The following is a 13,372-nucleotide window of genomic DNA, read 5'->3' on the forward strand; positions in this document are numbered from 1 at the left end:
AGAGAGCTCTGTTCCTTTGGGTTCTGTTCTTGGGTGTATTTGCCCAGCTGTTACGACTGCCAAGCAGAGAAGTCTGCCAAACTTCCCCTGTAATTGCTTTGATATTACTTTCCTTCTTGCGGGTGAGGGTTTTATCGCATAGATATGGGAAACTTCTGCCTCAAAGTCTATTTTCTTGCTAAATTACCACTTTTTCCATGCGCTCATACTTGCACTAATAGCATTAGAGTCCATGTCCTACAAGGTGGAGGGTCCCTACTGGCAGCCAAGATGATGAGCACCAAAATATAATGAAGGTCTAGACTGCCACTTCACAACCTGCTCTGGAGAGGTGTTGCAACACTTCCGTGAGCTGACCCAGTGAAGAGCTACGACTTCACCTACGACATTAGAAATTAATTTTTCCTACATGCTGGTTTAACCACACTGGTGGTAATACTTAGAGAGCCAAGGCTCTGCTTTCCTTTTGCTTCTGCCTATCCTTTCATAGAGGCTCTAGTGGAAGCTATTCTTTGCCCATTTCAGCCTGAATTCACCCTATCTTAGGCAGAATAAGGAATATAGTTTTTTGTGTTTCTCAGTGGAAACAGGCACCCCCAAAGGCAAAACAGTCTAAGCTAAACTGTGTTTCTGGTTTATCCTAAATCTAAATTGTGCATTGGAGAAGCCTCCCTCTCTCCCAGAATATCAAGGAAGCCTAGGGTAACTACTGATGGGAGTAACCATTTCAGCCTAATACGTTTTAGTTTAGAGAGGTCATTACATTGTCATTAAGATGATATTTCATTTACATTTCATGTAAATTGCCATGCCACAATTACCAGGCTGCTTTTATCAAAGATGTAGCATTCTGTAGTGTTAAACAGCAAAAGATACTGGTTTATAAACAATTACTGAAATGATATTTTGGGTTTTCCAAAAAAATTAGGTTTAGTTGTGTACTCATGCACGCTTCAGTTTGTCATGCAACTAATTCATAAATTATTGAATGTGAACCATTTTCTGTTTTAAAATATAGATTACAGACTGTAAAACAAAAATGTTTGAGGTCACTTTAAGATATTCATAAGTCTTCAGAGCATTAACCTCATAAAACCTACATGCATACTTCCATATGTGGTAAGAACATCATTTGAAGGAAGTTAAATGACTTCAGCTCATGTTTTTGAGAGCATTAGTATAAATGAAGACATTATGCATAATGCAGCAGAGTTCTGTCTGTGTCTCAAGAGTTAAAAGCTATACTGGGTCAAGCATCTCTCTAAGCTTCCAGATGAGTAGACAATCCTTCTAGTCAAATGTAGGTTGATGACTCTTCTGTGCACTGAAAAGTGATGAAGGAAGTTTGATGTAGGATACATTTGCAACGTTCTTGCACAGTTCTGTATATTGCTGGGTTTTGGAAAAAAATAGATTTTCATTACAGAGCAGTGTGTTAGAAAGACACTTACTTTCCGCTAAAAAGAGAAGTAAGCTACAAAATTTCTTAGCTTTAGTATATTCTTTGCATTCCCTCTGGAAGTTTTTATTTACTGAATGATCATATAGTACATCATATTTTATATGTTAAACTCATCCTGTAAAGGAACTAATTCTTCTTCTTTTATATAAGCAATTTGAAACTAAAAGAACATCTTAATATCAGTGTGAAAGGAAAGCAGACTGGGGGCATAAAAAAGGGGTTCTTAAGAATTATCAGGTTCTGTACAAAACTTCATATTTGATTTTTTCAGGGTACTAGTTGCAGGGTACTAAATCTTTTTCAGCATCAGTTGGAACCACTGATCATGTAGGATTCCTACTTTTTCTACTGTTCTCTATATCAAGAACTTGTAAGAACATCTTAAGAAGTTGGACGCTGCCAAGCTATTTTTCTGGTGTGACCTAGAATTTAAATCAAATCCAGCCATGCTACTCTTTTCTTTTACATGATCAAAAAAGGTAGTGGGTAAGAAAGCTGAAGAACATATTGAAGCAATTCAGTGCATACCCTGAAGGGTAATTCCTGTGGCATAAGCATTTTTTGGAAGTGTTACAAAAAAGAGGACCATAGTGCAGCTAAACAATTTAACAAGAAGTTTATGTTTGCACGTTTTGTTTTAATATTTCTGTTTTTTTAAAATGTACATTCTTCTGGTGCTGTGATTAGTTCAGTCCCTGCCAGAGGACTACGAAAGCTGATGCAATTATTTCAGCCACATTAGCAGCTCTCCTCCCTTGGGATTTTGTCTAATTAAGTTCATGCTTTTCTCTGAGTGGAAGTATTTGTGGATTTCATGTTTCATTCTGTTTACTATGAGCCAGATTGCAATATGGACATGGACATGTACCATGGGCAGGTAGGGCAACACACAAGAGGTCTCTCCCCTTTGCATGTCCTGAGTTCATCAATCCAGTTGTTGAATGAGTTCCCAAATCACCAGTTTCCTAGGCCAAATAAATACTGCACCAAATGAGGGAGGCTGATTGAGATTAAGAGTGATTAGATGTCACAGTCTGTCCATATGTCATCTGTATTTTATGTCTTGGACCTCAGATCAATATTGGATGCACCACTGATAGCTCCTCTGCCGACCCAGTAAAACTGGAGTTCTCACGAGATCTGGGGGCAACCTGGCACCAACTTCTCCCTTTGTGCTACAGTAGCAGCAGCCACCTCAGCTCCTTGTGCTCCACAGAACATCACCCAAGTAGCACTTACTATGCAGGCACTACCCAGGGCTGGAGAAGGGAGGTCATTCACTTTGGAAAATTGCACCTGTGTGGGTAAGTGTCATGCTTCTATCTGTGCTCCGTTGCTCATTTGTTTGCTTTTTTTTTCTGGTTCCCATCCAAAATGTTCTGCCAGCACAAGAGCAGCCCATAGGAACTGCCACGCTGAGGCAGACCAGATGGCCAGTCTTTCTGCACTTCTTGTCCTGAACAGCAGTTCATGTTCAGGTGATTCTCCAAAACATGTCTTGCCTAATTGTATACTGCTGCATGCCTAAAGAAAGTGGGCTTTGATCCCAATTAGTTATCAGTCTGTACTTTGAAACAGTTTTTGAGTGACAGTCTTACTTCTGTAGGATAACCACAGGTAATTTGTTATTTATCTGTATCTGATTGCTGACATTTTTGTGAAAGTGGATTGCATAGTAAAATAATGCAAAAGTTACTATATTTTTTAAGTTCTTTGAATGTCCTCTGTGCAATAAGTGTATTAGCCATTTGAATTTATCAAGGGTATTCTTGCATGAAATTTGAGATTCATTAGAAGATGCAGTAAAATGTGAGCTAGTGTAAACTTGCTTCTACTTTAGTGTAAGGAAATGGACTTATCTAAATTCTCAAGGTCTCTTGTAGCTGCACAGTTCTGTGATTTTGCAAAATTAACTGCTGCAGTCTATTAATCAAAACACTTAAAGTTTGTGGTACAAGCCAGGTGGGATAATAGCAGCTGTAGCAAAGAAAAATAGTACATGCTAGCAGGCATAATAATATGTAACTTTTCAAAGTATAAAAGAGCACTGTTTACTTTTTCGTGGAAAATGCTATCTTTTAGTATCAACTCAATTTATGTAAAAGATCACATCATTAAGGATTAAACTGTGGCATGTATGAATGAAAATGAGTTTTGCAACCAGAGGCTTTATTTATGAACCGACTGTGTGCAGTGGCCCTTCCACTAAACAAGTAACCTAATTTGTGGTTCTGAAAGTATGAAAAGACATATATAAGAGATGAAAACCAAGTTTGGAAAGTCTGGATGTTTAATAATTTAAGAAAATGTTTAAATTTTAAACTTGACTATTCTGTTTTATGACAGTTAACATTTCAAGCATGGAAGAGTTAACCATATCTTGTAACAACTCATCTGTCATTCAGCTTTACCCCAAAAGAATTATTTGACCCTTTACCCTTTCCCCAAGTACCCATGCATCCCTCCAAATGAAAATTTTGGCTATAAAGTCCCCTAGCTCATTTCAACCTTCCAAGTATTTTGATTTAATCCTCTGTTCCTGAGTATGTCTCTCCCATTTGTCTGCCTTTCCTCTATTTCCTCCCCAATAGGCCAGGCCAAAAATGAATTACTAATAGCTAGCTAAACCCAAAGCCTCAAAGAGCAGCTTTCATGGAGCATTTGGTGTCATGAATTTCTTGGGCCAGAGGGGTAAAATGGGATTTTCTTCCCCAGAATCCTAATAAAGACAAAAGAACTTGGCAACTACCTGTACTATTGATTCATCTGCTGCATTTAGATGTCTCTAACATGACTTATTAAACATGAAATGCAATTGGGTGCTTTTCCCTTCTCACTTTTCTGGTTTCTTTTCTCTTTTGAAATGTTTTCTCACTTGGTAATAAAATTATTCTCTCAAGAGTTTTTCGCCTGCTCAGTGTGTTTTCCCTCCTTCCGCAGTCTGTTCCTCTTTATATGCAGCACTGATGCGAGTAGTACTTAGGAGGCAAATTAAAAACGACAGGCCAGCACCCAAAGAATATAGTTTAAATTAACAACATGCAATATCAGTCTTTTTTTAAGATTAAGTTGTATGAAAACAAGCTGAACGCTTGGTGACGTGGGAGATCATGTTTTCTTGTCATGTAATTTAGGGTGAGGTTTTTACCACCCCAATTCCACAGATAGTCTCCCTGGGGCAGTGTGACCATATGAAGTCGGATTTCACTCACCAGCAGAAGGTGAAAGCAATGCAATCTGACCCAGAGACTGCAAGCTAAAGCAGAAGGAAAGCCGTCTGACCACAGCCATGCCTCCTCCCCCCAACTGATGGAGAGAAGAGTGGTTAGATTTCAGTTCCCATGTTCGAGTCCATCATTCAGTTTTTTATTATAACTAATGAATAATGTTGGTCTTATTTCTGCCAATGAATGTCAGCATAAAGATGCATTAAATACCGAAGGAATTAGATATAGCAGTCAGTTTCTAGAATCAAACTAATTATTGTGCCAGTTCTAACAAAAAGAATACTGTTTGTATATAGATAGATAGATAGATAGATATGTTCATACAAAAGCATGTGCATACACATATTTTGTACAAATTCAAAAATACAAAACTAAGATTTAAATTATACACACTTTACACCTTTTTCAGGTTGGCAAGGTTCAGATGGTACCAAGGGTTTTATCCTGCTGGATCCCAGCCAGTGACCTGGGCCATCGATAACGTATACATCGGTCCCCAGTGCGAGGAGATGTGTAATGGCCATGGCAGTTGTATCAACGGGACAAAGTGCATCTGTGACCCCGGCTATTCTGGGCCAACCTGCAAAATAAGCACAAAGAATTCTGACTTTCTTAAGGATGATTTTGAAGGTATCTCTTTTCTTTTTAGTCTGAATTCTGTCTATCAGTGTGGAACCTAGGGCTAAAGGGATCAAACAGTGAATCTTCCTCACCTTCTTCATGTTTCTGAATTCAATTTATGCTACGGGTGTACTCACATGAATCAAGCTGGATAGATATAATTCTCCAGCATGGTTTCTGAATGTCTGATGGCTGTGAATTGCCTGTTTGGAATATCTGACTCTTTGCTAAATTGTTAACGCTGAAGTACAAAATCTTCACTGAAACTCTACGTGTAGAAAATAATTTTAATAGAAAATGATGGTACACAGAATTTCCAGTTAGAGGTATGTCAATTTAATTCTCATAAAATTATGTAGTATTACTGAAGTGAATGCTGTTGGGTATTTTGACTTTAGCACAGCCAGAATGTATGCAAGTGAGACAAACAAAAACGGGCTTCAGGGCTGTGGGGTGTCGCACTGCAAAGGACATCTAAGTGGTCTTCATATCACAGACCTCTCTGCAGAACAGACCGTGCGTCAGCAGTGAGGGCCCCCGCTGTGCAGGGGCGGCAGACAGGGACCCCGAGCAAGCGGTGCCAGGAGGGAGCTCAAAGCCCCGCGTGCGCCCGGGCGCACCCAGGTGCATCCCCGCCTGCACCTCTAAAAGCATGTCGAGATTTCCTCTGCCAACAAGCGTGGCAAGAAGAACATGTAAAGCAACACCCATGAGTCAAAATTCTCCCTTCACAGTTGCTACTGTTCATTTTAATTTTTTCCAAGCTGTTGCCTGCATACTAGCACATGGCACCCAAAGTTTCTTTATAGAGAAGAATACTTCATAGTTACCTTAAGAGAAATGCAGAAAAGCTGAATCTCCTGTGAATAACTGAAGACTAGGATCCCAAACTTCAAACTTGTGGGTTTATAGTTTATTTTGCTTTGATTTGTGGCGGTTTTCTAGGGAACCTTGGATTGGAAACTCTGGTATGAATATTTGTTCATTCTGCATATAATGTTTAATTTAGCTCTCTTCCTGTAGAAATAATACTCGTGCAGTAGGAATGCTTCAAGATGAATCATAAATATGTATTTACTGTGTATTCAGGTCAGCTAGAGTCTGATAGATTCCTGCTTGTGAGTGGGGGAAAGCCATCAAGGAAGTGTGGTATCCTTTCTGGAGGAAACAACCTTTTCTTCAATGAAGAAGGCTTACGTATGCTGATGACTCGAGATCTAGACTTGTCACAAGCAAGGTAACACAATTTTAAAATGCTTTCAGGATTTCACTGAAGAAATAATCTACTGAAGAATTGTAATATATACATGATATTTCAGTGACAAAGGCAAGCTGATATATTCTGCAGTCCTTACTCTAGCAAGTATTCCATTTTAACCACAGTAACCATTTTAAATTAATTTGAATTTGAATTTTAATAGGATTAATCATTGTTGAATAGGAGCTGCAGGCTCTGACACCACATATTGAGTAGTTTATGCAAGTTTTTTGTTTCTTAAATGCATAACATGAGAAATTGGTTGTTTGTCACACGCTCTGTTTGCCTTACAGTTTGTTGGATTATGAGTCATTGTTGAAACAGGACTATCTGCTGCCAGTATAACTGTTACATTCATCATCTCATAATTCCTTAATTTCTGAAGCTTAATTTCTTCTTGTTGTGCACATTTGTTTCCGATAATTCACTGAGAAATTCCCATCGAGCTGTCACCAGCTACACTGAGCACAGCTATTGAAAAATATTTTTAGTGTACTTAGAGATTGTGCTGTATCATTATGGCCTGCAGAGGACATGTTTGATGAGAGAGACATGCTACGCAAGCCACATAAAAAATTTGCACCAGTGCAAATTAAGCCACATCCTAATTGTGTGCAAACTAACAAACAGCCAATGTTTTCTGATTTATTCAGTAGCTTAGCTTATATCCTTACATTATTACTTTCGAGAGATTGCATTTGCTCTAAGATTTTCCCACTGATCTCTTGTAAACATGCTACTCCTCTCTAGTGTTCTGTGGGAAACACTTTAATAGGCACTTTATCTCTTTTTGGCTTGTTGTCTTCTTTAGCATTAAAGCTTTAAATAATGACTTCATTGCAGAGCCTCATAGCCAATAAAGATGCTTAATTTCTAACTATTGCATTTTTAGATAAACAATTAGCTAACCTTCAGTAAGGGGTAATATTAGAGGTCCCTGTACTGAATTTGTGAGATTACTCAAAGCAAACTTTTTTCAGAACTTGATCAACACAAACAGTACTTCTGTAGTGATTTGATTTCCTAGACTGTTTTGAAATTTAAAGATCATTTAATAAAAGATATGAGATTTGTAAGTAGCTCCATTAGCCTAAATGACATGTTTTTCTTCTTGCTCATGTTCAAAGAATTGTCATTGATCTCTTCTCCATGACAGTCTGTAGCTGGATTTGCATATATTGACCTTGAGGTGTTACATGACGATAAACAACTCTTGTGCAAATAAAAGAAAAAGAGCAGTATGTTTAATTTCTTGCATATACTATGAAAAATGTTCACCAAATAACTGTATGTTCTCTTCTGAACAGCAAGGTAGACTGTAAAGGCATTGCTGGTGGCTGTTCTCTTAACATCCCAAAACAATTGCACTGGGATTTTCTAAATTTCCAGGCAGATTCTGTAGGCCACCTGCAAAGAGCCACCACAGATTTGGCTTTGGCACAGACATGCCAAGTTCCACAAAGGACCTGGAGCAATATCAATTTATGCCAGGAATGAAAAGAACCAGAGTTTCTAACAGCTTTTTTAAAGAGGACTAGGCTCGGGTATCACATTAAAAGCTTCTTCTCTTCTTCTGAGGAGACACCCTGAAATACCTTGATCAGCAAAGCTGTCAGTGCTGCAAGCCACTCTCAGCACTGGGGATTTAAATCAAGTGAACTCCCTAATCCAGTATCCTGTCTCCTCAAGTCTATATTTTAAAGAATTTAACATAAAGGCCAGTGCCTTATGGAGGTGCCAGTAGTTGAAACTACACAGTGTAAAATATGAGTAGGGACAGAATATTTTAGGTATCACAGTTGATCAAATCCTTTTCAATTCTGAGTTACTAGAAGAATATCCTCACCTTTAGGTGTTACTACATCTACACAAAAACTTTGGTTTTCTATGTCATAGTAAGTAGAACCTTTCCAAAAATATCTGTGGGGTGGGAAAAGAGAAGCTTAAAATTACTAACTTTTTAATCTGTACAACTTTTTTGGTTATATACATTTGAGCGGACTATTACTTTATTAATAAAAAGTTCAGATAAAAGAATAGCAATCCGTAGAGAGCAGATCTGCAGAGACAAGGTCACCTGGGTTTATTTCCTTTAAATTGCATGGTGAATGTCAACATGAATCTGCAGAGGAACAAAGACTTGCCAGCAGTAAATCCAATCCATTACAGCTGATACATTGATCCATGAGGGTCCCCAGTGTTGCTTTATAGCACAAGCAATATGTTATGTCTGGGACAAGGAGCTCGATATAACCTATCGTGAAAGAAGTTATATGTAGCAACAATAGAAACCGTGAGTCGCAGTGAGCACTGGAATTAATTGACTTGCTGGTATGGTGTCTTACAGAAGCTGTGTCTCCTCAGCACCACTCTGCAGCCTCCACTCCCAGTGGATCTGCCTGCAGATCAAAACAGAGTAAGGTCTCTGACACAAAACTTGATATGCAGCGTTGCATTTAACTAGGAGCCAGGCAGCACTAATGCAATAGTAATTAGAACAGGTACAACACATTAAAGCTGTGCAAAAGCTGTGCAAACATGAATTAATACTTGTAATAACCCTATGAGTCAGGTAGGTAAATATCATTATAAGAGCGGTTCCCTGCACTCCAGGTACAGAAGAGTGCTATTTATAAGCATCGGCTAACAGGAAGAATTTCCCAGTTTGATCCAAGTCTATTGTCCATCTTTGCAGCAGCCAATTAAAAAGAGGGTGAAACCGCTCGTGTCCCTTGGTGTTCTCCTGTTGACTTCAGGGAATCCAGCACATTTAAGTGGTGCCATTTAGGCAAATGGACAAAATCACCCTTGAAAGTGAAATGTATTTTGTTCACCTGTCCAGATTTTATCTAATTCATGCCAATGAACCTGGATACTTATTTTAAACACAAGCATTTCAGTAAATTCATAGCAAATCATGATCTACTTAAGGCATCGTTGCTTTTCTGCCACTAAAATCTGTGTTCACAGGCTACAGGATAAGAATTTCACACAGGATTATATTTCTGATATTTGCAGCAGCATCTGCTACACAGACAGAAGCTCAAAACATAAATGACTGGCTTTGTTCAGCTCCTTCTACCTGGCAAACTGCCACACAGGCAAAACGAGTTGTAGTCAGCCCACCTGTATGCTTACTCACATTCTGGAGACTTTGAAAAGGAAATCACAAGATCTCTGAAAGCTGAGCCTTATACCAAGAAATCACTGGGCTAGTCAATAGACAGAAATAAGAATATTCAAATTAGGAAGTCTGAGCTGGCAAATCTTTGTATAGCTACTGAGCCTGTAATCCAAATATTATATTGGCATAATATCCCCCAGGGTAAACAAACAAAACTGACTTGGACAAAGTTTAAGTCCCCTTAGTTGATCATCTAGCATGTTCCAGAGAATAAATCTTTTACCATAATTGTTCCCACTGTCAGATTTGTGCAGTTCTTCATGAGACTGGGATGCGGAAAGGGGGTCCCAGACCCCAGAAGCCAACCAGTGCTTTTACAGTACTCACTCAATGGTGGCCTCACATGGAGCCTTCTTCAGGAGTTCCTCTTCAGCAACTCAAGCAACGTGGGGCGATACATTGCCTTAGAAATTCCCCTGAAGGCTCGTTCCGGCTCCACTCGACTTCGCTGGTGGCAGCCATCTGAGAATGGGCATTTCTACAGCCCATGGGTAATCGATCAGGTAAGTAATCTTCTACAGTTTTTTTTTTAATATAACTTTAGACTATCTTTAGTCTTAATATTTCCCTTAATGTTGATGTATGTCATTTCACTGGGTCAACCAAAACACTTTTTATAAAGGTATTCCAGAAATTACTTTGTATGAATTGGTATAAATCTGAAGAAACTCCACTAAAGTCATTGCATCCAAAGTAGTGTTATTGGATGGTCCAAGGTCAATTTGCTTAAATATTTGTGAATGATTTTTATAATAGTTGGTACAGGTCCTTAGGAAATACCCAGATACCGAACTCCCAGCCAGGTTTAATAACAGGGTTACAAAATATTCCTTCCCATCCCTTCCTTTAAATTTCAAAAAATCCTTATTCTTTCATTCCTATATCTTCATTGAATGTAGTTAGTTATATTATTTCAGAACAATCAAAAACTGAATTCAGAATAACAAATTAAAATTAATTCTACCCTGCTTGCTGCTGAATAGGAAAATGCTGGTCAGTTGAAGTCAATGGCATAACACGGAATATTTCACCAGTTTTATCATCAGACTGATGCGATCTGATAGTAGTGCATCAGATTAGAGTACAGCTGAACAGTCAGTGGGAAAAATAACAGTGTAATCATTTTGCTCCTACCAACATTTCTTCTTCTGAGTAGTTTTGCTTCACCCAGGATGGAATTCAGCTCCCTGGACTTTGGATTTGTATTGCTGAGCCAATCACTTTAGGATCCCTTTATAGGAAAAGCTATTCCCTTTCCTCATAACCCGAACTCTTTACAAAGTAAATTTGTTCATTTGGGGCAAGCAGAGTATATATGCATAGATCAATACATCTTTTCCTCTCTAGGATTCCAGGACATGTATGAGTATGGGAAGACTTTGAACCTTTTTTTTTAAATAACAGTTCCTTTCTTAATGTTTCAGATTCTTATTGGAGGAAACATCTCTGGTAATACAGTATTAGAAGATGATTTCACCACACTGGATAGTAGAAAGTGGCTGCTCCATCCTGGTGGGACAAAGATGCCAGTGTGTGGGTCTACCGGGGATGCTTTAGTATTCATCGAGAAAGCTAGCACCCGCTATGTTGTCACCACTGACATCGTTGTCAATGAAGACTCTTTCTTGCAAATAGATTTTGCAGCATCCTGCTCTGTCACAGAGTCCTGTTATGGTAACGATTTCCTAGTAGATCATGCCCTTCCTGTTCTTCTCTTGGACAGGAAAGTTCACCTGTTTTCTGTTTCCATTATCCATCATAACAAGAGTTGAGAAACAGAAAAAAGCTGCATGTTTCTAACAGGAATTGTAATTTCAGCATTTATTGTTGGTGTCTGAAGCCTAACACAAACTAAAGAGTTCAATAAGTTCTTCCTCCCAGGCGCTTAAGTTGCTATTCAACACGTTTAAGAGAAACTAACAGCCATCTTACTCGAAACCATTTAACATAACATAACATTAACATAATCCTTCTTCTTGAGATGATATTGTAGTTCTGACAATAAGCGGTTGAGTGTTTCCAGCATATATTTCTTGTTTTGTGGTTTTGCATTTTTCATGATGTCTCAGTTCAGATCTCACTTGCACGTGTATAACTAAGAAATCATTTATGTCAGCATACATCTGACGCAAGATAAGTCAGTATCAAGTGCAAAAATTTGTATCATCCATGTGAAACAGTAAACATATTTATATATACATATATAAATGTATGCATGTGAGTGCATACACACACATATATATACACATATATATGTATATATACACATATAAATGTATAAAAGCATTCTCTGCACTGAATAAGTGCCAAGGATCGTATGGGAAAAAAATAAGGAAATTGTGCAACTAAAGATTCCATCATTATGTGAATTTTAAGATGCTCAGAAATGGGTATTCCTAGCTTTTGAATGCTTGTTTGTACATCTTAAATTACATTCTTTTAGCCTCGGGTTTTGGGGTACAAATTTTTAGGAGCAGGAGAATATCATATGTTGGAGCAGGAAGCATGTGTAAATTCACCGAGTTGAGGGCTATTCCTCTGGAATTCCACAAAAAAATGGAAAACAGTTTTACACTAAATCCCTTACCTGATTTTGCTGTTGTGTAACCAATGGAAGTAAATGAGATATTTTACTCACATGCTTAACAACTGTTTTTTTTTCTTTTAGTCTTAAAGCCACTACAGCATCCCTATGGTCATCTCTGTTAAGTTTAAGTGTTTGAACAGCTTAGTTATATACTGGCAAAGAAACAAATCCTTCTTTTTTGTTTCTTTGCCTACTACACTTAACATTATCTTAACTCTGTATTAAATTAGGCAGGATATTAACTAATTATGCTTCCAGTCATGATGAGGAAAGCATTTCATTTTGGAGATGTAGATTTAGCATTAAATACCCCCTTACCCTTCTTTGCATCTACTTGTGCTGTATTTATGTAACACTGTGTTCTGTGCTGACACGTCAAGTAGGACTGGTTGGGTGATTCAGGGTCACCCTCTGTGCATGAGGGTAGAAGAAAGGGGCCTGTAGTAATCCAAAAAGCTAGCAGATTTACCACCACTGTCACTGCAGCCATGCTCCATCTTTTATACCACCAGAACACTTGGCAGCTGGAACATTTATTTAAAGTTACAGATCTGTGCCTTTATTATTTGCTTTTTAATGGCTACATAAAAGTTTAAGTTGAAGTATTTAGTGAGCTTGACTACCCTTTATTTTCATAATAAAAGTTTATAAGCCATAAACATTGAAACAGTGAAACTGATGAGAAATGAATACATTAGTGTAATATGGCTGGATTATGTTTGGGTGAAAGCAAGCTCACTGACCAACAAACTCAGTTAAAACTGTTTATGCTGGATACTGAACTGAGCTGGTCTCGAGTGATGTGGAAGAGTGACTTCTGGATCTTGTTGCAGATCCAGGAGTTTGAATTTGAGTGTTACTCTGACTTGCACAAAGGTTACATCCAGCCAAAACCCATCATTCAGCCTGAAAAACACAAAATTTGCCAGTCATGATGCTGCAACATCACTTTCTTGCATGCTGCAGCTACAGAGATTGGCTTGACTTCATCACGACAACCTGACAGATCACTTGTCTTTGGTGCACCTGTGGT

The 13,372-nt window shown here is 38.3% G+C and overlaps 1 protein-coding gene across 1 annotated transcript in view; it reads left to right on the forward strand.

Annotated features, from left to right (window-relative positions):
• Nucleotides 1–13,372, forward strand: part of RELN (reelin) — a 306,076-nt gene that overhangs the window by 257,091 nt on the left and 35,613 nt on the right. The window contains exons 41-45 of the mRNA XM_067299475.1: nucleotides 2,537–2,766; nucleotides 5,099–5,319; nucleotides 6,400–6,547; nucleotides 9,997–10,255; nucleotides 11,177–11,426. Coding sequence (XP_067155576.1) covers nucleotides 2,537–2,766; nucleotides 5,099–5,319; nucleotides 6,400–6,547; nucleotides 9,997–10,255; nucleotides 11,177–11,426 — 1,108 coding nt within the window. The remainder of the gene's footprint in view (nucleotides 1–2,536; nucleotides 2,767–5,098; nucleotides 5,320–6,399; nucleotides 6,548–9,996; nucleotides 10,256–11,176; nucleotides 11,427–13,372) is intronic.

The sequence above is a fragment of the Apteryx mantelli genome, chromosome 1, assembly GCF_036417845.1.
Source record: "Apteryx mantelli isolate bAptMan1 chromosome 1, bAptMan1.hap1, whole genome shotgun sequence".
Classification (NCBI taxonomy): domain Eukaryota; kingdom Metazoa; phylum Chordata; class Aves; order Apterygiformes; family Apterygidae; genus Apteryx; species Apteryx mantelli.